The sequence below is a fragment of the Carlito syrichta genome, unplaced genomic scaffold (assembly GCF_000164805.1).
Source record: "Carlito syrichta isolate Samal-C Ts95f unplaced genomic scaffold, Tarsius_syrichta-2.0.1 Scaffold316283, whole genome shotgun sequence".
NCBI lineage: Eukaryota > Metazoa > Chordata > Mammalia > Primates > Tarsiidae > Carlito > Carlito syrichta.
Window position 1 is genome coordinate 184,177 of NW_007260379.1, and position 25,220 is coordinate 209,396.

General features: G+C 40.1%; 1 protein-coding gene across 3 annotated transcripts in view; it reads right to left on the reverse strand.

The window, feature by feature from the left end:
• The window catches only part of STIM1 (stromal interaction molecule 1), a 209,735-nt gene that overhangs the window by 79,594 nt on the left and 104,921 nt on the right, over positions 1-25,220 (reverse strand). For all 3 annotated transcript variants that reach the window (XM_008074048.2, XM_008074047.2, XM_008074049.2), the window contains exon 2: positions 21,851-21,981. In XM_008074048.2, coding sequence (XP_008072239.1) covers positions 21,851-21,981 — 131 coding nt within the window. The remainder of the gene's footprint in view (positions 1-21,850; positions 21,982-25,220) is intronic.

The window sequence follows — 25,220 nt, forward strand, 5'->3', positions numbered from 1 at the left end:
ACTGCACTCCAGTCTGGGCGACTGAGTGAGACTCCAACTCAAAAAAAAAGAAAACATGGCCTGACCATAACTCAAAGAGCACACAACCAAACCACAGCCTAGCAAGGCAATAGCCACAAGGTCCTTTTTAAATAAAATTTTATGGGAACACAGCCACTCCCATTTGTTGATGTATCATCTGTGGCTGCTTTCATTTTCGGTAACAGAACTGCGTTGAGTCATTGCAACAGAGACCACGTGGCTCTCATAGCCTAAACTATTTACTACCTAACCCTTTAAAGAAAACGTTGAGCTGGGTACGGTGGCTCAAGCCTGTAATCCCAGCACTTTGGGAGACCGGGTAAGAGGATTGCCTGAGCCCATGGGTTCGAGACCAGGCCGGACAACTTGGCAAGATCTCATCTCTACAATAAACCAAAAAATCAGCCAGTCGTGGTAGCGTGCACCTGTAGTTCCAGCTACTTGGAAGGCTGAGGCAGAAGGATCGCCGGAGCCCAGCAGGTCTAGGCTGCGGTGACCAGGAGTGCCACTACACTCCAGCCTGGGCGATAGAGTGAGACTCTGACTCAAAAAAAAAAAAAGTCGGGCTCGGTGGCTCAGCCTGTAATCCCGCGCCTTTGGGAGGCTGAGGTGAGTGGATTGCCTGAGCCCGTGGGTTCAAGACCCGCCTGGGCAGCGACACCTCATCTCTACAATAAATCAAAAAATCAGCCGGGCACGGTAGCGCACGCTTGTAATTCCGGCTACTCGGAAGGCTGAGGCGGAAGGATCGCCGGAGCCCAGCAGGTCGAGGCTGTGGTGGCCGGGAGCGGCCACTGCCCTCCAGTCTGGGCAACAGAGTGAGAATCCAACTCAAAAAAATGATGAATGCCAAAAGACAATGGGAAGACATGTTCAGTGCTTAGAGAACAAAAACTGTCAACCAAAAAACATATTTCCAGCAAAACTATATTGAAAAAAATAAAGGCAAAATAAAGACATTTCCAGGTAACAATAAGAATGTTTGTTAATTTATTTCATAACTGATTTACCTCACAAAAAATACTAAAGGAAGTTCTTAAGACTAGTTAAGTGACCCCAGATTGTAATTTGAATACATATGAGAAAACAGTTGGGTACAGTAGGCCATACCTATAATCTCAACACTTTGGGAAGCCAAGGTGGGACTGAGCCTAGGAGCTCAAGACCAGCCTGAGCAACATAGGCTCTGTCTCTACAAAAAGTAAAAATTAAAAATTAGCCAGAAATAGTGCTGCATACCTGTAGTTCCAGCTGCTCAGAAGTCTGAGGCAGGAGGATCACTTGAACCCAGGAGATCAGGTGGAGGTAGGCCCTGATCCTGCCACTGCACTCTAGTCTGGACAACAAAGTGAGACACTGACTTAAAAATATATTGTTATTTAGATTTATTCATCCATTGACTCAACAATATTTTATTAAGTACCAATACTGCGCAAGACACTGTTCTAGGTATAAAAGATATAGCAGTGAACAAAACAGATCCTTTCCCCTTATGGACCTTATCCTGTAGGCAATAAACAATAAAATAATGAAAAATAAATAATTAAATGAGAGAACCTAGAAGGAGATACATTCTTTAAAAATTATTTTAATTTAATTTTTTTAAAGTGATGCATAATGAAGATTTGAGTACCGAGAATGAAGTAGAAATACAGATTTCATTATTAAATAGGATGGTCTGGGAAAAGTCTCATTGATAAGGTGAAGTATGAGAGATGACAAATATGGGAATATCAAGGACTTAGCAAAGTAGATATCTTAGAAAAGAATATTCCAGGCAGAGACAAGAACTAGAAACAAGGCCCTAAGCCATGAACACAAAGGAATGTCTAAGGAACAGCAAGGAGTGTGACTAGAGTGAGTGACCAAGGGGGTTATAAGCAGGAGAGGACATCAAAATCATAAGTGGGGACCAGATCACAGAAGGCCTTGCTAATTTTTGCAATGACTCTGGCTTTCACACTGAATGACAAATGGTGCTGTCACAACAGGATTTTGAGCAGAGGAGTGAAATGATCTGGTTTACATTTTTTTTCAAAAAAGCTCTCTAGCTGCTATATTGAGAAAGACTATAGAGATGGTTGTCTGTTAGGAGCTACTGAGCCTCTGTTCTGCAGTGGAGTGGTGTGAGAAATGATTATATTTTGGATATATTTTGAAGGGAGAATCCACAGGATTTACCAATAGATGTGGATTATGAGAGGACTTACAGAAGATTTAGAATGTTTTGGGCCCAGGCAATAGAAACAATGGACTTTTCTTTTTTCTTTTTCTTTTTTTTTGAGTCAGAATCTCACTCTGTCGTCCAGGCTGGAGTGCAGTGGCATGCTCACAGCTACTGCAGCCTCAACCTGTTGGGCTCTGGCAATCCTTCCGCCTCAGCCTTCCAAGTAGCTGGAACTACAGGCACATGCCACTTCTGGCTAATTTTTTTTATTTATTGTAGAGATGAGGTCTCACCAAGTTGCCCAGGCTGTTCTTGAACCCATGGGCTCAGGCAATCCTCTCACCTCGGTCTCCCAAAATGCTGGCACTACAGGCATGAGCCACTGCATCCAGTCCAATGGACTTGTCTTTAACTGAGATAAAGAAGGCTGTGTGTAGAGCAGGTTTTGTATGCAGTAATATTTAAAATCCAGTTTGATGCATGTTAAGCTTCACATGCCTTTAAAACTCTTAGAAGAATACACAGGAATAATTCATCATGACCTTGGATTTCAGTGATAAATTGTTATATAACACTAAAAGTATGGGCAGTAAAAACAACAGCAAAAAAATAAACAACTTGACGAAACCAAAATTAAAAACTACAAAGGACACTATCAGGAAAGTAAAGAAACAATTCACAAAATGAGAGAAAATATTTACAAATCATATATCTGATAAGATATTTGTATCTAGATTATAAAAAAAACTTTAACAACTCAGTAACAAAAAGACAAATAACCCAAATAAAAATGAGCAAGGGAGGCCAGGTATGGTGGCTCATGCCTGTAATTCTAGTATCTTGGAAAGCTGAGGCAAGAGGACTGCTTGAGCCTAGAAGTTCAAAACCAGTCTAGGCAACATAGATAGGTTTCATCTCCTAAAAGAAAAAAATTAAAAATTTAGCCAGGCGTGGTGGCACATACCTGTAGTCCCAGGTACTAGGGAGGCTGAGGCAGAAGGATTGCCTGAGCCCAGGAGGTCAAGGGTGTGATGAGCCATGATCATGTCCCATTACACTCCAGCCTGGGCAACAGAGTGAGACCTCAACACAAAAAAATCAAAATAAAATAAGCAAAGGATATGAAAAAAAGGATTTATTTAAAGAAGATATATAAATGACCATTAAGCATATGAAAAGATGTTTAACATCTTTAGTCATTAGAGAAACGTAAGTCAAAATCACAATGAGAGATTACTTCACACCTACTAGGATGACTAAAATTAAAAAGTCAAATAATAACAAGTATTGATATAGATGTCGAGAGATTATATCCCTCACATTCACTGCTGGAAGAATTATAAAAATGGTTCAGCTACTTTGGAAAACAGTCTGGCAGTTCCTCAGAGTTATCATATGACCTGAAAATTCTACCCAAGATAAATGAAAATATATGTCTATACAAAAAGACAAAACACGTGTCCACAAAAAAACTTGCACACATCTATAGCAGCATTATTCATAATAGCCAAAAGGTGAAACAAGCCAAATGTCCAACAACTACTGAATGGCTAAACAAAATGGTGTGTCTATACAACAGAACATGATTCAGTCATAAAAAATAAAATACAGATATGTGTACTAAACATATACAAGAAGTACTGATACAACATAAATGTACCTTGAAAAGATGCTAAGTGAAAAAAGCCGGTTACAAAGGACCACATATTATATGAAATTTATATGAAATGTTCAGAATAGGCAAATCTACAGAGACAGAAAAGTAGATTAATGGTTGCTTAGGACTGGGGGAAATGGGGTGACAGAGGGACAACAGCAGATGAGTATAGGGCTTCTTTCTGAAATGATAAAAAAAATTTTTAATTGACTAGCTGTCTAAGTAAAATCACAAAAGATATGTGATGGTTGCACATATCTGTGAATACATTAAAATCCATTAAATTGTACACTATAAATGGGTAAATTATATTTCAATAAAGCTGTTTTTTAAAATCGATAGGTTAGACCAAGGGCCAAACTTTTTCTATAAAGGACCAATCAGTACAAATTGTAAGGCTTGGTGGTCCATATGGTCTCTGTCACAACTACTCAGTTCTGTTTTTCTTATGTGAAAGCAGCAATAGATAATATGTAAATGATGAGAGTGGTTGTGTGTCAATAAAACTTTACTTATGGACACTTAAATTTCAATTTCACATCTTGAAACAGTCTTTAGATTTTCCCCCTAAGCTATTTAAAAGTGTAAAAATCATTCTTAGTTTGCAGGTTATACAAAAAAAACAAACAGAAAATGAGCCATAGTTTGCTGACTCCTGGAGTAGATATACCTAATCTTCCTCCATTCTTGCTTTAGGTACTAAAGAAATCTCTCTCCTTTACTTTGGTCTCACTCTGTCACCCAGACTGGAGTGCAGTGGCCGCTCCCGGCCACTGTAGCCTCGACCTGCTGGGCTCCGGCGATCCTTCCGCCTCAGCCAATTACAGGCATGCGCTACCACGCCCGGCTGATTTTTTGATTTATTATAGAGATGAGGTCTGGCTGCCCAGGCAGGTCTCGAACCCGCAGGCTCAGGTAATCCACTCACCTCAGCCTCCCAAAGGCGCGGGATTACAGGCTGAGCCACCGAGCCCGGCTCCCTCTCTCCCTTACAATCCCCATGAACAAGAAGCAATTTTGATTCCCCTCTCAGTTTTCCTCCATACCACCATCCCTATTCATGGCTTTCCAAGATGCTGAGAGAATTACAAACCCAGCCAAGCACTCAACAACAGGAAAACCTCCAGGTCTTTGCTTCCCAAACAGAATACCCACTTCAGTCAGCATGGAAAAAAGAGTTGAAAGCTCACCACAAGTTCCCTATAAATTCTATTCACCTTTGGGCAGTGAGGGGGTTTGGGGAAGAGGCTCAGGAACAGAGAATATAAGAGTAAGACAAGCTCATGTCCCCTGACCCCCAAAAAGCTTCTGTTGTCAACTCTAAGATGGAGGATGTAGGCTTATATGTCAATTACAAAGGTTATATATATATATCCTTAAGAACAAAATGTCCTATTAGACACCAAGTAGCTAAATGTATTATACTACACAAAAGACAGAAAGGAATAACGCAGACATTTTGGGTTCCAGAAGCCTTTGTTAACAGAGCATTTGTTCATTGATTTGCCTAACTAACCAGCATTTACTGAGTGGTTACTATATGACAGGTCCTGTGCTGGGATCCAAGGACACAGAAATTAACCAGACATATTGAAAGCACCTAGGTGAGACAGAAAAAGGAGAGACCTTCCTTGAAAGCAAGAACCACTGTTCTATGTGGGGTAAAGTGCATTCAGTCCTAAAGGCAGAGCCCAGCAACTTTCTCTCCAACTCTGCCACCCTCATACCGCCTTGAGACTACACAACTATTCAGGGAGCTTGCTCACCACTCAGAGATATCAGAAAGCTTGTGAAGTATCATTAAGAAAAAGAAGCTCGAACATTCACCGTAATACTATAAAAAAAATAGACTGACAGTGGTGGGAAACTATGGGGGGGGAAGGAAGGTGGGATTAATGGTAGTCAATATCTGTCTGGGGACGGGGAGACACCTCTTATCAACAAGGGTGCCTGAATGAAGCATATTTGTATACCTAACCATAAACTGTACCCCACAATATCAAAATAAAAAATATTGATATTAAAAAAAAAGAAAAGAAAAAGAAGCTCACAGACAAAGTCTTGAGTCCCATCTATGCCACTTACCACTATGTCACCTAGTGCCTGTAAAATGCAAACTACTCACAGTTACAATGTGGAGAAAACAAGATAATTTAAGGCACAGTCTCTCACAGTGCCTATATGTAGAAGGTGCTTCACGAATGTTTGATTATTCTGAACCTTGGTTTCTTGGCAAGAGGGTTCATACTATTTATCCTGGATTATTCTGAACTTCTAATCTTACCTCTCCCTCCTCAAGATGCCAAGTAGCTAGATGTAAAAGGATGTGGCTCTCATCCAGTCAGTACTTAAACTGCTGAGGTGCATGCCTATGTGGCCCTACACCTGGGAGGGTCTGATGCTTGTTGGGTACTAACAGGAAATTAGAAGTGGATAATACAGCAACTATCAAAAATTGCACACAGATCTATGGTTTACAAATAATTATACCTATAACTTTTTTTGAGCCTCACACCAGCCACTAATGGTATATATTACTGGTGTCCCTATTTTATAGATGAAATAACTATTCTCTAGATGCTTTCCTACTTGATGTCTCCAAACTTGCTTTTATTTTATTTAGTTTATTTTTGCCTCTTCCCTTTACTCATAAAGTTTCTCTTTCCTGGAATGGTCCTCTTCCTTTCTTTATCTGGTAAACCTCTACTCATCTTTAAAAAGCAAGTTTTAGTTTCACCTCCTCTGCAAAGCCTGCTCCCAACATACCTTCAGTCAGAATTAGGGCCAGCTCTGTTTACTTTTAGCTCATAGTCTTTGGGACAAAATCCAAGCTCCTCAGTATGGCACATGAATCTGGCTAATGCCTGCCTCTCCAACCTCATTCCCAAACTCTCCCTCCCAGCCCCACTATTACATTCTATGCTCAAGTTAAAAGAATCATTGACTCACAGATCCCTAAGGACATCATACTTGTTCTTCTACCAGTTAAACCCTTCTCACCCCGTGGCCTTGTTAACTCCTATTCATCTCCCAAAATTCACCTCAGGCAACACCTTTTGTGGGTAGTCCTTTCTGACATTCTTGGATGGGTTAACTTCCCTCTTCTGTACTTCCAGAAGTACAAGAAGCTCATCTCTCGTCACAACACCCATCATGAATAAACATGTATGTCCTTCTGCCTCCATAATGTGAAAATTATTTTTGTAAGTAGAAAATTTGTCTTCCTTATTAGTCTCTGCAATATCAAGAATCCAGCACAGAGCAGACACTAAATATGTTTGGAAAAGGAAGAGAGAAAAAAGGTGAGTGGGGAACATGAAAATAAATAAAAGGAGGGTCATTGATTATCAAGTGAATCAGACATTGCATTGGGAACCAAATTCTTTCTAATGTCATGAAGTAGACTGAATGTGATGTACATGCAGGTACAGAGAGCCTTAAAGAAATACACATATAGTCAAATAAACACAAAAGCCATTTAGGTCTGAAAGCAAGCATGGCCTTGAGAGCCAACTGCCAATTCCTCCTTGGCCAAGAAGAGTTGGAAGTTTAATACCTGAAGCAGGCCTTTTCTCTCTCTGCTGGCTTGACCATTCCTGGTTGCCAGGTAACACTTGCATTCAGTCTACTACTCTGTAGGGCCCACATCCAGCCTAGATTAATAGCATCTTTGAGCTCATGATTATATTTCTGCCTGCTTTTACTTGTAGATTCTGCATACTATATCACAGGCCTAACCCTTTGTTCCTAACCTTCTCCTTGATCCTCAATTGGTTTATGGGCTTTCTCTCAGCCCCTAATTCCTTGGCTTGGTGTTCCTCTTTCCCTCCACTTCTTATTATACACAGACACATCTAAATACAGAAAGACACATACCCACACAAGCACAAAATGATGTATACACACATATGAAGAAACACAAACACAAAGGCACATATACACATATATAGACACATACACAGAGAAGTCTTACAAATATAACTAATCTCATCATCAACAGAATTGCCAGACAAAGCAGACTCAACAACAAAGAGGGGAGGAAGGAAAACAACAGCCTGCTTAGTGAGAAAGAATTTCCCTATCTGTCAAAGCAAGCCACCGTCTGGGTTTTCCTGGAAACATGAGGGGTACCATCTGGGGGAGCTGCTGCCTCATCCTGTATCTGGCTAAGGCACTGGGACAGATTGCAAACTATGCCTACTCTCTCTGATGTGTAGCTCAGCTTGTCTGGCAACTAGTACCCTTGTCTGGGTGATGGCTGATGATATGTTTTCTATACCAGTACATATTAGGTCACTGCACTCTGATTCCTCTGGAAACTCCCATAGACCCTGTGCATACCATCTTTAGAGCCCTTAAAATTTGCAACTGTCATTACTTGTTTATATGTCTGCCTCTCTCACTAGCCTGAGAGTGGCAAAGAGTATTTTATTTTCATCTCTACTTTACAGATAAGAAAAGTGAGTCTCTAAATCACTTGGCCTTATACCTCATACACTGCAAACTTTGGATCTGGACTACAGGTTGGACTCCAAAGATCATGCTTAGACTTCTAAAAAGTCAATGTCCAAATGATTTGTTCTAAGTTTATTCTAAGAAACTTATAAAAGTTAAAGTTAAATGCATGAGCAGGCTACAGAACTTGAACTCAATGGAAGCTGTAGTTTGTAAACTGACTATGAGCCACTCCTGATAGGTGAATGCTATAGACACCCCATAATTGTTTACAAAGAAGAATGGGGAACAGAACATTTCCTTAGCCTAAGGAAGAGGTTTCACCTGAAGAATGATGTCATTCATGGTATGAGTCTCTGTTCTATCCAAAGGCCTGAGCAGAATCAATCTGTGCTTTGCCTGAATTAAGAGCAGGGGGTGAGAATGTTCCATGAAATGGGAGATATTTGGTGACTGCACCAGGATACAGGCAGAGAGCAAGAAAGGAAAAAAGTAGAGCGGTGCCTCCAAAATGAGGTCAAAGAATTACTACAGCAATAAAATGTATATATCAGAAACCAATGCTAAGGTTAATTTGCATATAGTAATTTTTTTTTAAGATGTGGGGTACAATTCAGGGTTGGTATACAAACGCATATAGTAAATTTTAAAAAGAAGTAGCAGCAGTTCCAGACTATCAAAGCGGTGTGAAAGGGAAGCAAGAAAAATTTATGTTCAGAATTTGGTCCCGGGTCCTAGGAGCCAGTATGGTCTCTGGGAGTGATACAGCAGCCATGGGAATCAGAGAGAGACCCTCAGCACAAGGTAAATCCAGGAAAAATAAAACCAGGGATACTTGGCCAGCTGTCTTTGACAACTCTCCACACGGAGCTCCACATAGTAAAGGTCAAGAAATTAACTCAGGAGTCGTGACCTTAATAACAGACAAAACAATCTTTAAACTATCAAAAATGTAAAAAGATACGAAAGGACACTATATAATGATAAAAGATTCAATCCGCTGGGCTCGGTGGCTCAGCCTGTAATCCCGCACCTTTGGGAGGCTGAGGTGAGTGGATTGCCTGAGTCCGTGGGTTCGATACCCACCTGGGCGGCGAGACCACATCTCTACAATAAATAAAAAAATCAGCCGGGCATGGTAGCGCATGCCTGTAATTCCGGCTACTTGGAAGGCTGAGGTGGAATAATCACCGGAGCCCAGCAGGTCGAGGCTGCGGTGGCTGGAAGCAGCCACTGCACTCCAGTCTGGGCGACAGAGTGAGACTCCAACTAAAAAAAAAAAAAGAAAGGTTCAATCCATCAACAAGAAAAATTCATCCTAAACATATATGCACCCAACACAGGAGCACCAGCATTTATAAAGCAGCTACTAAGTAAACTAAAAAAAGAAATTGGCCCTAACCCTATTACAGCTGAGAACTTAAATACCCACTAACAACCCTAGATAGATCATCGAGGCAAAAAATCAACAAAGAGATCCAGAACCTCAACTTGAAACTTGACCAAATGGACTTAATAGATTCCTACAGAACACTTCACCCAACAACCACAGAATATACATCCTACTCATCACCATATGGAATGTACTCCAAGATCAATCACATCCTTGGCCATAAATTAAGCATAAGCAAATTTCCTAAGATCAAAATACTGCCATGCACTTTCTCAGATCACAGTGGAATAAAAATAAATATCAACACCAACAAAATTCCCCCCAAACCACAAAGACATGGAAAATAAACAGCATGGTGCTAAACAATTACTGAGTCAATACAGAAATCAAAACAAAATTTAAAAATTCCTGGAGACCGGGTGCAGTGGCTCAGCCTGCAATCCCAGCACTTTGGGAGGCCGAGGTGAGAGGACTGCCTGAGCCCAGGGGTTCAAGACCAGCCTGGGCAACTTGGTGAGACCCCATCTCTACAATAAATCAAAAAATAAGCCAGGCATAGTAGCGTGCACCTGTAGTTCCAGCTACTTCAAAGGCTGAGGTGGAAGGATTTCCTGAGCCCAGCAGGTCAAGGCTGCAGTGGCCGTGAGCATGCCACTGCACTCGACCCTAGGTGACAGAGTAAGACTCCGACTCCAAAAAAAAAAAAAAAAAAGAGAGAGAGAGATTCCTGGAAACAAGTGAAAATAAAGAAACATTTTACTAAAATCTCTGGGATGCTAGCAAATCAGTTCTAAGAGGGGGAATTTACATCTCTATGAACACACATCAAGAAAATGGAAAGACCACAAGTTAAAAGCTTAACAAATCACCTAAGGGAGCTGGAAAGACAAGACCACCAAAACCTTAACTTTAGCAGAAGAATCGAAATCACCAAAGTAAAAGCCCAAATACAGGACACAGAAGACAAAAATATCATAGAAAAAAATCAACAACAAAAAAAAGCTGGTTCTTCGAAAAAATAAACAAGATTGATGGGCCCCTAGCAAGAGTGACCAAGAAAAAAAGAGAGAGAAAGCCCAAATAAACACAATCAGAAATACAAAAGATCAAATCACAACTGACCCCCCAAAAATGCAAAAAACTATCAGAGACTACTATGCACACCTGTATGGAAACAAACTTGATAATCTGAATGAAATGGAGGACTTTCTGATATCACACAACCTCCCAAGATTGAAACAAGAAGATATTGAGACACTAAATAGACCAATAACAACCCAGGAAATTGACGTGTTATAAGAAAACTACTTACCAAAAAAAAAAGCCCTGGACCAGACAGCTTTCCAGTGGAATTCTAAAAAACATACAAGGAAGAGCTGATACCAAACCTGTTGAAAGTATTCCAGGCAATTGAGAAAGACAGAATTCTCCCCCAAATAATTTTATGAAGCTAACATCACACTGATACCCAAACTGGGTAAAGATCAAACAAAAAAAGAACTACTGGCCAGTATCCTTAATAAGCACAGATGCAAAAATTCTCAAGATTCTAGCAAATTGGATCCAACAACACATCTCAAAAATCATCCACCATGACAAAGTACGCTTCATCCCCAGGATGCAGAGTTGGTTCAACATCCACAAGACCATAAATGTACTTAAATACATCAACAGATATAAAAACAAGAACCACATGATTGTATCATTAGATGCCGAAAAAGTTTTTTATAAAATCCAGCATCCCTCTTGACAAAAACCCTTGAACACCTAGGCACAGAAGGAACATACCTCAAAAGAGTAAGCATCATCTACGATAAACCCACACCCAGCATATTGCTAAATGAACAGAAACTAGAAGCATTTCCCCTAAAAACCTGAACAAGACAAGGCTGCCGACTCTTACTCCTCCTGTTCTACATTGTGTTGGAAGTCCTGGCAATAGCAATTAGAGAAGGAAATCAGGAGTATCCAAATAGGAAATGAAGAAGCTAAGTTATCCCTCTCTGCTGATGATATGATCCTATACTTGAAAATCAAAGAGAATCTGTCAAAAACCTCCTCTACACTGACAAAGGACTTTGGCAAAGTCTCAGGGTACAAAAGAAACATGCAAAAGACAGTCACATTCTTATACACCAACAACAAACAGGCAGAGAACCAAATAACAAGCATAATCCCACTCATAATAGACACACAAAAAATGAAATACCTCAGCATCTTCCTACAGAGAAGTGAAAGACCTTTACAATGAAAACTACAAAATACTGCTCAAAGAAATTCAAGAAGACACAAATAAATGGAAAAATATTCCATGTTCATGGATAGAAAGAATCAACATTGTTAAGATGTTCATCCTACCAAAGGCAATCTACAGATTCAACTCACTCATTAAATCACCAACATCATTCTTCTCAGACCTGGAAACAACAATGCAGAAATTCATATGGAAACATAAATGACCACGAATAGCTAAAACAATCCTTAGCAAAAGAAACAAAGCAAGAGGTATTGCACTTCCGGACTTTAAACTTTACTATAAGGCTACAATAATCAAAACAGTCTTGTATTAGCATAAAAACAGGCATATGGACCAATGGAACAGGATAGAGATCCCAGAAGCAAACCTCAATTCCTCAACCAACTCATCTTTGACAAAGCCTCCACCAACAACTACCGAGAGGAGAACCTATTCAGTAAATGGTGCTGGAAAAATTGGCTGACCAGATGCCAAAGACTAAAACAGGACTCCTACCTATCACTATACACAAAAGTCAACTCTAAATGGATCAAAGACCTAAACGTAAAACCTCAAACTATAAAAATCTTAGAAAATGCAGGAGACAACCTTAGAGAAACCAGAGTAGGCAATCAATTCCTGATCAAAAACCCCAGGTATCCATGTCACAAGAGAAAAGATAGACAAGTGGGAACTCATTAAACTGAAAAGATTCTGCAAAGCAAAAGAACCCATCAAGAGAGTGGGGAGACAGTACACAGAATGGGAAAAATATTTGCCAACTATATATCTGACAAAGGACTAACATCCAGTATCTACAAGGAACACAAATGTGCTGAAAGGAAAAAAAACAAACAGCCCCATTAAAAAGTGGGCAAAAGACATGAATAGACACTTCTCAAAAGAAGATATACAGGCAGCCAACAGACATGAAAAAGTGCTCAGCCTCACTAATCATCAGAGAAGTGAATCAAGCCCACACTGCGATACCACCTAACCCCAGTAAGAATGGCCATCATTAATAAAACAAACCACAATAGACACTGGCAAGGATGCAGACACAAGAGAACACTTCTACACTGCTGGTGGGAATGTAAACTAGTTCAACCTTTATGGAAAACAGTGTGGCAATTTCTAAAAAAACTAGAAATTGACCTTCCATAATCCCCCCACTGGGAATATACCCAGAGGAACACAAATAACTACAAAAAAGATACCTGAACACGCATGTTTATTAAAGCACTATTCACAATAGCAAAAACATGGAACCAACCACGCTGTCCATCGAAACTAGACTGGATAAAAAAGAAAATGTGGTACATATACACAATGGAATATTACACAGCCATAAAGAAGGACAAACATATGGACTTTGCAGCAACTTGGATGGATTTAGAGTCAATAATATTCAGAGATCTATCACAGAAACAAAGAACAGAGTATCAGATGTTCTCACTCATAAGTAGACCCTGAACATTTACCTGGAGCAAAAGCACAGTGGTGGGTTATGAAGAGCATGCTTAGGATAGCTGTAGAATAGAGTAAGGGTTAGCAGTGTAACATTAACCAGTAGAATAAGCTAAAGTCAGATTGTGGGAACACTGAAGAACTTAATTACAGATCAGATTAATTAAGTAAGCAAAGGTAAGTCACTCATTCATAGTTTTATCATCTCTAAAATGGAGCTAACAAAACCCAGCTCATAGTGTGGTAGAGGATTAAATGAAACTTCACACATAATCAGCTGGCACAGGGCTTGGCACATGGTAAGGATGCCCACTTTCTACCACAGTCCCTTTACAAGGCAGAAGTAATCTTCTAAGCCATCTTTATTAATACTAGTATTAGTGCAGAAAGACAACTTTATAGACAAAACAATGCAATTAAAATTATTAGGGCACAAAGCGAGACAATTTTTAACTAAGTGCTAACTTGAGTGGTACAGATTATAAGCTATGGGAGTCAGTACTGAGATAAGAGAGATCAGTGGGGGTGAAAAAGTTAGGGAAGGTTTATAAAAAATGAGACTGGCACATTCCAGAGGACAACTAAGACTGATGCAGATAGGGTCAGTGGTACAGGGAGGGACATAAGAGGATAATTCCAGGTAAGGAGAACTACCTGAGCAAAAAAAAAGGGGGACTAGAAATAAACATAGAATGTACATGAGACAAAGAGGATTTGAGCCAGACCAAAGTGGTAGATAGTGTCCAGAAAATTAAGAAAGATTAAGAAAGATTAAGGCAGATTTAAAGTGAAGGAGTGCTAAGCACCGGAAGTTAAAGGAAATAGGAAAAGAAAATCATGCAGAAGACACGGAACCCAAATGTAGCTAAGGATGGTCACTGGCAGCATGTACAACACAGGCTGTCGGGGAGAGTTTAGAGGCAGAACACTTAGGGTTGTCTAAGGCTATCTGGATAGAAGGAAATGAGACCCACAGCACTGGACTTCCTTCTGTCTCCCTCTATATACTACTTCTTATTAAGTCCAAGTTTCTCCTAGCCCTTTGAATATTACAAGTGAAACTGCTGACTACTCCACTCAGGATTTAGTTCCTCTAGCCCAGATTTCACCTGGTGCCAGCTTCTTAACACTCACAGTCTTCCAGAACCTGTCATGCCTCTGGGCAGGACAATAAAAACGTAGAAAATAAATCTGATTCTATCCTGCTAAAGTCCATGCAGGTCTCATGACAGTACTATAATATGGCTTTGTTGTTCAAAATCCTCTTGCCTTCCAAGTAGGTTGGGAAAACTTAGAAGTTTTCAACCAGACATTTTTAAAAGCCAGGCCTTTTTTTAAAGTACACAGACGTAGGTAGGAGATTGGATGAGCTGCCATAAAAGTAGTAGTCCCTTTAAGTATGTGATTGTGCTCTTTTGTGCCCCCTCACCAATGTATCAACCATTGAGGCAAAGACAGAACTACCGCCTGAGTGTCCTGGCTCTAGTCAAGTCAGTCACACTAATGCTGTGGTACCATGAAATGATGAGAGCTGATTTGGAATTCTACTATACAGGTCAACCCTCACTATCTGTACCATCAAGCTGAGGGTAGAAAAAACACGAATTTATCACTTACGTGCTAGGCACTGTGCTTAGGACTTTACATGCATTATATTCTCACAATATCCCTGCAACATCCCTCCTCTAATAGCTGAAAAAAAATAAATAAAAGCCCAGAGAGGTGAAGTTATTTGCCTAAGGTCATATATCCAGTAAGTGACAAAGGCAATTTTGAACACAGGCCTGTCTGCATTAAAATGTATGCTCTTTCTGATGATAACAGTAATAATAACCATAGAAACTTTTATAGAGAGTCTTCTACGTGCCAGGCATTCTACTACGCGCTTTATATGCATTATTCTTTCAGTCTTCACAATGGTTTCATGAGGTGCCTACTATTATTATTACTCCAATTTCTAAAGAAGAAACTGAGGCTGAAAAAGATTATATAACTTCTCCAAGTTTCCACAACTGTTAAGAGGCAGAGTCAGATCTATGTGAGTCCAGAGCATAAGCTTGTGACCCTGTTATACTTTTACACCAGACACTAAGAGAATCATAAATAGATCTTGCAGCTTTCTGGGTTCATACTGCTACCTACTCATCCCTAGCCTACAAAATGTGTGATCACACTCTTGCTCAGGACTCCCATCTCTGCCTGATATCACACTGCTATCACAATATTGGCCAGTCATTTAACATAATGATTAAGCACATATTCTGTAACAGCCTCTGCTGGGCATTGGAGAAAACAGAGACAAACCAGATAAGGTCAGTCACTTCCCTAAAGAGGCTCAAAATTTGGTGAGAGAAACACAATAGTCAGACAAACATTAAAATACAACTGTCAAATGCTGGTTGATTTCCTGGAAATATAGAGGAAAGAAAAGGGGAAAGTAATTAGCATTTACTGAGTTTGAATTATGTGTCAGTATTATGCTAAGAACTTTTCTAAAAAATTAACATATAACGAAATTAACTTTTTTTTGGTATATAGTTCGATGAGTTTTAAAACACAGTTAGGTTCATGTAACTGCCCTCACAATCTGGACAGAGAACAGTTATATAACCCCCTGAAATTCCCTCATGCTTTCCCTTTATAGTCAAAACCTCCTCACACTCCTAAACCCTGATAACTACTTGACCTAGTTTTCATCCCTATAGTTTTGTCTTCCTCCGAATGTCATATAAATAGAATCATACCATACAGTATGAAGTTTACTGAGACTAGTCTCTTTCACTCAACATAATGCTTTTGAGATTCATCTGTTACATGTATCAGTAGTTCATGTCTTTTTATTGCTCAGTCTTTTTTCATAGTTTACTAATCCGTCCACACATTGAAGGACATCTGGGTTATGTCCAGTTTTTGGCAATTGTGATTAAAGCTTCTATAAACATTCATATAGTAAGAATGTAAATTTTCATTTGTCTATAAAGGTAAATACCTAAAAGTGGAATTGCTGGGATATATAGTAAGTTATGTTTAACTTTATAAGAAACTGTCAAACTTTTTCAGATTGGCTGTATTTGCATTCCTATCAATAAGAGTTCTAGTGGCTCTTCCTCCTTGTCTAGCACTTGACATTGCGTATATTTTTAATTTTAGTCATTCTAACCTGTGTGCGGTGATACCCCATTGTGGTTTTAATTTTCATTTCTCTGATGGTTACTAATATTGAGCATCTTTACATATGCTTATTTGCCATCCATATATCTACTTTGGTAAAGTCTCTGTTTAAATATTTTCCCCATTTTTTATTGAGTTGCTTGTCTTCTACTGTTGAGTTTTAAGAGTTCTTTGTGCTGAGAGCTTTATTTATTTATTTTGTTTTGTTTTTTTAATTTAGAGTTGGAGTCTTAATCCGTCGCCCAGCTGCTGACGTGCAGTGGCACACTCACGACAAACCCAGCGTTGAACTGCTGGGCTGCGGCAATTCTTCCGCCTCAGCTTTCCAAATAGCCAAAACTACAGGCACGTGCTACCACACCCAGCTAATTTTTTACTTTATTGTAGAGACAAGGTCTCGTCAAGTTGCCTGGGCTGGTCTCGAACCCACAGGCTCAGGCAATCCACTCGCCTTGGCCTTCCAAAGTGCTGGGATACAGGCTGAACCACGGAGCCCAGCCAATTTTAAATAGCACTTCTCCCACTTAATCATTACAACAATGCTGCCAGAATAGAAATCATTAACCATCATTTTACCCTGAGGGAACTAACGGGGAAGTCACTAAACTATGATAGTCTGATCACAGTTCTGCCTAATTTAAAACTTTTCTTATCATTTAATCATCTGCGACATATACATCACTAAAATGTAAGCTACATAAAGGCAGGATCTTACATGTTTTGTTCACTGTAGGATCTCTAGCTAGCACATAATAGGTATTCAGTAAGAATTTGTTTAATGGCTGAATAAATGCCCTAATTTTCCAGGTAGGCTCCAGAAAAGAAAATAAAACAGCTCTCAAAGAGTGATCCAGTCAAAGAGACTGTGGTTTTAGATAGGCCTTCATTCACCTACCTAGACCTTTAGGACAACCTGAAAGTACATTCCCACTGCAGCAAATTCTTTGCCCACAGGCAACATTCTCCACCAAGTCTGGATAGAACACAGGTCATGAATTCCCATACTGCCAGCTTGGTAGAACGCTCTGCTAGCTTTGCAAAAAGGGCACCATCACCAATAGCACCATCTTGCTCTTTTGAAGGGCCCATAATACACAGCCCCTACTATCCAGAACAGAAGCAAGTAAAGCTGGTACTTGAGCAAACAAACTAACTGTCCTACACACAAACCATTATATGAGGGGGGCCCAAAAAAGATGGAATTAATTTTTGGACGGCAGGTCCCTTGTAGCACAGGTTTCTCCCACTAGATAAGTGTCCTAGGAGCCTACTGGCATCAAAATACCAGCAGTGTTGTGACAGTCTGTCTTTGGCTTCAGTTAATTTTTTTTGAAGGTTCTTTCAACCTGTCTGCCCATTTCATGATGAGTGATTTACACAAACAACCTGCCTACACCACATTGAGTGTTCAGCAATTTTCAGCCAAAAACGGCATAATTTCCATGCTTCACCCTTCCTATTCACCCAAGTGACTTTTTGCTTATTTGTTTCCCTGGATGAAAAAAGTCCTCAAAGGGAAACGTTTTGCCAGCATGGAAGAAACTAAAAACAACAGAAGCATCAAAAGACATCAAAATTGACAACTTCAAAAATTGTTCTGAGCAGTGGAGAAAGCGTTTTCATAGGTGTATTGCATCAAACAGAGAGTACTTTGAAGGTGACTGTAGCTGAAACATGTAAGAATAAATACACAATTTTTTATAAATAAATTCAAGTTTTCGGGGGTCTCCCCTTGGATATTCTTCTATAAAAAGTCTACTAAGTCACAGTTTACTATAAGTCTAATTTCATAACTCACAGCAGAGTAGATAAAGCAATCAGAAATAAAAATCAATCAAAGAAGAGGCAGGAAAACTACAAGAAGCAATCACAAGACTGCATACAGGAATCTAGGTACTGGGGTAATCGTGCAAGAAGCCCTGAAGCCCTGAAGATATGCTTTGATTCATACAAAGGAAGTTAATATTCTGGTCACAATATACTGTAAGAAAGACTTATTTCAAAAATAGCTAAAATTTTAAAAGATCTAGCACTAAGGTTATAGTACTGTTATGTGAAAAAGTTACCCCTATGAAGCTGAATAAATGAGGCCTTAATAGAGCACCCCTTCAGACTTCTACTAAGGTTCTTGAGTAATCAGCAATGTTTTTAGATGGTTACAAAAAGCTTGGGTCCTTATCATTTCTAAGCCCTGAAATATCTACCCAGCTTTCTAGTTAGATCCTGAACTCCAAGACTGTCTTATATATGTTTAAACTGACTTAAGCACATATATTTTGCTACTTTCTCTCTTAAAAACAGTAGCTTGTGGTTGATTACGAAACTATAGACCAGCAGGCCTAGACTAACAGGCCTGAGATTGCAGGGAAAGCAGTGAAAGCCACTGCAAGGCAAAACCTATGCTGAAAAAGAACAGCTCACCACTGGTGTAGAGAAGAATAAGGTGACAGCTTTTGCATTATTTTGGAACAGTTTGTGCTGACAAGCTTTTTGTTGTGGCAACATTGCTCTAAAAAGAATGTTTTCTTCCTCCCCTCGTTGACAAAGCAATTCAGCAGAATATGAAAAAAAGGAGGAGGAGAAGATAACAAAGATATCCAGGAATTTCTAGATCTTGGATTGTATCACATTGTTCATCCATTCCCCAGTTTTGTGGCCAGGCCCTAGGACAGCAATCAGAACACCTCTAGGCCTCATTCACTACCAGGAACATGGCTCTAGTCTCAGCATAAACAAATAAAATTTCGGTCCTTTTAAGGTCAGTGACATTTCTAGTTGTCCTTGCTCAAGAACTTATAATTGCCTAGTTCAACAAGTACATATATCTCAGTCTGGTTACCTCAGCCCCACTTTGTGCCTTTCCAACTTTTTGTCCTGTGGTTTTCTACCACAGTCCTTTTATCTAGCCAAACCAACCCACCATGCTTCTTACTACCTCTACAGCTTTGCTCACACTGGTTCTCTACTACTCAGGTAAGCCCTCCCATTCTATCCAAAGTCTACTTTTCAGAAAGTCTACTTTTCTTCTCCTTTAAATTCCTTAAACATTATCTGGTTCATCCTAACAGAAGAATCCCCTCTGGTGACCAATCAGTGGAGTTTCATGTTCTACTTGCCAAACTTCAGGGATGGTAAGTTCAAGACGTCTACAGTCACACCACCCTGAATGGCAGCGCCCAATCTTATGTGACAGTGAGTTCACTATCTACCAAGGAACCCTATTCTGTAAGAAGACAGCTCTCACTATTAGTCAATTCTCTATTCTAGCAGAATATGCCTATTTTTTGTTTTTCCCCCATTGGTCCTGTTTCTGCCCTTAGAATAGGGGAAATAATACAGCCATACTGAAGAGTGTGGGCTTTGAAATCAGATCTGAGCTCATATTCAGTCTGTCCTTGAGTAAAATGCTTACCCTTTCTAAGGCTCCAGTACCTAATAATAATGCCAACTTCAAAAGGCTGTTAAAGATAAAAGAACATACAAAAAGTTTAACATTTTGCCTGGCATAGAGTAAGAGTTCAATAAATGATAGCTAGTACTGCAGTTTTCATTGTTACTACCATTGTTATTTAAGTCTAATCATTCCATTTCTTATGTATTGGAAAACAGAAATTATATTACCTGAGTCACCTCTTCTCCAGACTAAAGTCTCTTCACTAGACTTTAAGTTATATGAGGACACAAGGTATCTGTTTATGTATTACCCCCACTTCCATGCCTAGCACAGTGTATGGCACATATATAATGGGCACGATAAATATTATTATATCAAATCTGAGTTTTATAGTTTTCATACTCTTCATCATTCATGTCAGTCCTCTCTGAATAGGCTCACTGTTCCAAATCCTTCTAACAATGTGAGATCCAAAACTGAACTAAAAACTCAAAGGTAGGCTTAGCAGGTAGGACACAATAGGCTTAGCTTATCTCCTTTCTCGTGATATAACTATTGAAGATTTGGCATAACTCAGTAGCTTCACCAAACTTGGTTTATGTCAAGCTTGAAATCAAGAAATCTTTACATCTTTTCACACATGATGACCTCATACTCTAGGTTCTGTTGAGTTGCACCTATAATAATGCCCAAAAAAAAGACTCATCGAGCTCCATCTGGACTATTTAACTGGCTCCCCAAAACTGCAGCCTAGAATTCAGAATGATCTTTCTAAGGAGACTTGTTTCTTTCTCCCAAATAGAGTATAAACACCCAAGATTATCTAGGGCAATGAGAAATCTAAGGACAGTAACATACCATGGGAAGTGAGTGAAACCTAGGACTTAAAGATACTCCTGGGGAAGCAATCAGAGATGTCCCTTTCTGACCCTGCTCCTGCACTCCAGGTACCTCTTTAAGGATGTTGACGGGATACAGGGGGCTAGAGCTGTCCAAGTGAAGTCTGTACAGTAACTCAGTGCTCTGAGGGGCTGCTCTCAAGAAGCCTGGGTCCTCTCTGACAAGCAGGAGGTAACTATGAAAACCAGCAGGTAGCAAAAGATTTTACACTGCATCAGGTCTTGCTGCAGCTGCCTCAGTAGCCAGATTGATCTCTTGCTCACCTTCAATCAGCCCTCAACTCCAACAAAAGGTCATCTCTTGGCCCTGAAAATCTATCACCTCCACCCTAGAGCCTGGGTGACCTTGAACAGCTAGTGACCAGTCTAACCCTTCATGATCCCAACATCTTTGGTCCCCAATAAAGGTAATGAAGCACTGCAAGATGCTGCCAAGAACTTGGGAACCCAGTTCTGTGAGGGGGAAAAAGAGGATGAATATCTGGGTTTTCTCTTCTCTCCACTCCATGCCTAAACAAAAGACACCTATCTACAGAAATAAACTTGCATTATAACCAAAACAAACAAAAACTCCCAGAGGATAGGATCTGACTGTCTTGTCTTCTCTCCCACATGCCAACATGAACACAGGGCTGAGTACAGACTGATGCCCTCCATCTACAGCGGAACTGCAATAAGGATTTGGGGAAACCATAGAGACCAATCTCAGGAACCCCTCTCCCTCCAAAACAACATAGCTCATTCAATACTATGCAACTAGCCAGTAGGCAGGTAGTAGCCAGCCCAGGCACAGACACAGGCATAAAGCCTGCACTCTGACAGGCTGGCTCCTAGAGGGCTGCTCTGCTGAGAGCCACCTCCCCTGAGGGGGATGGGTTCCTAGAAAACAAGACAGCAGAGAACATTTCTCCACAGGGAACAGTCTGCCTATGCAGCTTTCAGGGACTGTTTCACACAGGAAGAGAGGTATGGCAGGATGACAATGCTCACCTCATCACTTTCTTCCACATCTACATCACCATTGGCATCATCATCCATCAGCTTGTGGATGTTGCGGACTGCCTCAAAGCTGAGCTGCTCATCCTCACTGTGACACAGGGGCTTGTCAATCCGGCAAAACTCTGTATAAGAAAAGCAAGAGACAACATTACTCACAGCTGCCACACAGCCTCTATCATCCACCTTAGCTTCTAGCAGCTGACTCCTCATGTCGGTACTTAACCAGCTACTTGTATAGTGAGGAAAGTGTTTCATGTAGCCTTTAACTGTCTCTCCAAGATATGCTGAGCTCTCCCATACAGAGACGATTCTTTCCCATCCTAACAGTTCCCTGGTAGAGAAGTCTACCATAGGACTAGGAATACACCAGAATCTAGACAAAAATATGAATAAGTGACTCACAAGTGAGAGAAAATATAAATAGCCAATGAACACAAAAAAACAAGTTTAGCTTCATTAGCAATCAAGGAAATACATATTAACATGAAGTATCATTTTTAATTGGTTAAATAACAAGATGTAAATTAATAAATATTTCTGGAAACAGGACAACAGCCAATTAATCCACGTGCCTGAATAACGTGTACTTTTTCTTTTTGTTCACTTGGTCACTGCTGGTATATATAAGACTAACGGGGAAACCTCTCACATCTTATGCTTTCCCACAGACAAATATCTCTTAGATACCTAAAGGTCCTGAGCTCACCAAATACAACACTTTAGGTGACCTGGGGTGCAGTTTACTCTGCCCACCATCACAAGGCCAAGGAGCAGTAAAACCAGCACAAAAGTCTAGGCCACCTTAGCTCTCTCCATGAACACCTAATCCTCTCTTACAAGCCTTCAAAACACCTAGCCTGACTGATGCACACAGCAGAAAGAGCCTGAAATCTAGGCTTAGCTCTATCATGTAACTCCAGAAAGGTCATTTCTCTTCTCCAGGCCTCAAGGTCAATATTTGAAAAGGCATTTTGACTAAAGTTTCTAGTATTTCTTCCAATTCCTAGATGCTAAAATTCTTCTTTTCTCTTGACCTGGATTTTGACAACTATTTCCTACTCAAAATACTCTTCAGATCACCCCCAAAGAAGACAGATGGCAGACCTTGACTTTCCAAGTAACAGTAGAAGAAAAAAGGAAAAAGAAAAAGTATGTTGAATGTTGAAGCTCACGAATGTTAAATGATGTGCCCAAAGTCAAAGGCAGCTGAAGAGCCACAGCAAGAGCCCAGGTCTGCCGACTCTCAGGCCAACACTTCACCCAATTACCTTCTTGCTAAGATGACCAGATAGCTTTAGGTTGGTTTCATCCTTTGGAAGCTACAGATGATAATCCTGATAAGAAGCACAGTGAAGCAATGGTTTACAAAGGAAAAAAATGTACGATGAACAATATGTATACAAAAGAAATATCTCTATGTTAGTCTATATATCTCTATATCAGTCCTGCCAAGTTAGATTGGGGCGGGGAGGTGGGGGTGGGGTGGAGGAGTGGTGAGTACTGAGGGAGAGGATAGAATATAATCAAATATTAAGGCACTGTTCCTTAACTTCCTCACCAACAAGAGTTCCTGGCATAATTGTTTCATTCATGGAACATATTTCCAGAATAATTATTTACCACCTTTCCCCAAAAATTGCAATAATTAATGACTACTTCATAGATGAAGTACACGGCCCTGAGACTGCCATAACCAACATAACTCTTTTCTCTCCTTACCCATGTTTTTGTACTATTCAAAAGCATATACAATTACATATTAGAGTTCTTTGATCAGCCTATGATATACTCATTTAAACAACATTTATTGTTCTTTATGTGAGGCCCTGTGATGAGCATGGGGCATAAAGATATGAATCATATCTCATCTTTGCTGTCAGGAATTCAATTACAAAAATGGGAGAGATGAACAACTAAAACACTATGTGCTAAGTGCCAGCCATAATAGAAAGAATTAAGATTCAAGGTCAGTAAACATCTTCTGTAAAGGGCCAAATAGTAAACAATTTGGGATATGTGGGTCATATAGTCTCTTTTGCACTACTTAACCCTGATAATGTAGCACAAAAGTAACCATAGACAAAATATAAGAGAATGAGCCTCACTGAATTCTAATAAAACTTTATTTATAAAAGCAGGCAATAAGCTGCTTTTGGCCCATGGGCCATAGTTTGCTAAACTCTGTTCTAGAAGATCATAGGTGGTACCCTAACCCTAAATCACACTGGATTGACAGCTTTCTTATCTAAAGGAAAAAAATCCAATCTTTTCATTAGCCTGTATCCACACATAGGCTTATCCTAAGTAAAACACAACTTTTAATAGGCTTTTCTTTTTAAGGTACAGGGTCAAGCTCTACTGTAGCCAGTGCAGTAGCATGAACATAGCTCACTGTAGCCTGGAACTCCTGGACTCAAGCAATTCTTCCACTTCAGCCTCCCAAGTAGCTGGGATTATAGATGTGAGCCACTGCACCCTACCTAACTTCTAGTAGATGCTTTAAAATAATGAATATGGTATACCAAGTTCTAGGGACTGGGAGCCTCCAGGCTGGGCACCATTGGCTTGAAGTCCGCCAGCACCTTCCCCAAAGACCTACAGTCGGTACAGTAAGTTTGGGCTTCAAACACCAAGGTCTGGTTTGTAACCTGACCAGACAGGGTGACCTTTGCTGCTGGTTTCATCTGGCATAGAGAAGAATTAAATGAATAGAGGGTGAGGGAGTGCAAAAGCTTGACGCCCACATGGCCATAGAATCCTGTTCAGAAAGACCATGTCATCCAAAACTCACAAATAACTCCTTCAACCAAGCATTTCCTAAGCTGTGTCCGTGCCCTTCCTGAGACCTTTTCTACCTCCTCTTATATATATTCCAGTCTGGCAAGGTTTCCCACAGCCATCCAGAAATGCTTTAGAAGAACTAACTATCCATTCAGCATCATTATTACTGCAGTGAAAGAGCCCTGGACTTAAGAGTCAGAACATGTATGTCAACATCTCACCTTCACCAGTTACAAAACATATGATATTGGGCATGTTGTTTAACTTCTCTAATCCTCCAATTTCACATCATAAAATGAGGATAATGATCTGCTGCATAGGGTTTTTGTAAAAATTAAGTAACACCACACTTGTTAAAACACCTAGCATAGGATCTAGCATAAAGCTGATATTCAAGCCGGGCTCGGTGGCTCAGCCTGTAATCCTGCGCCTTTGGGAGGCTGAGGTGAGTGGATTGCCTGAGTCCGCGGGTTCGAGACCCGCCTGGGCAGCAAGACCTCATCTCTACAATAAATCAAAAAATCAGCCGGGCATGGTAGTGCATGCCTGTAATTCCGGCTACTTGGAAGGCTGAGGCGGA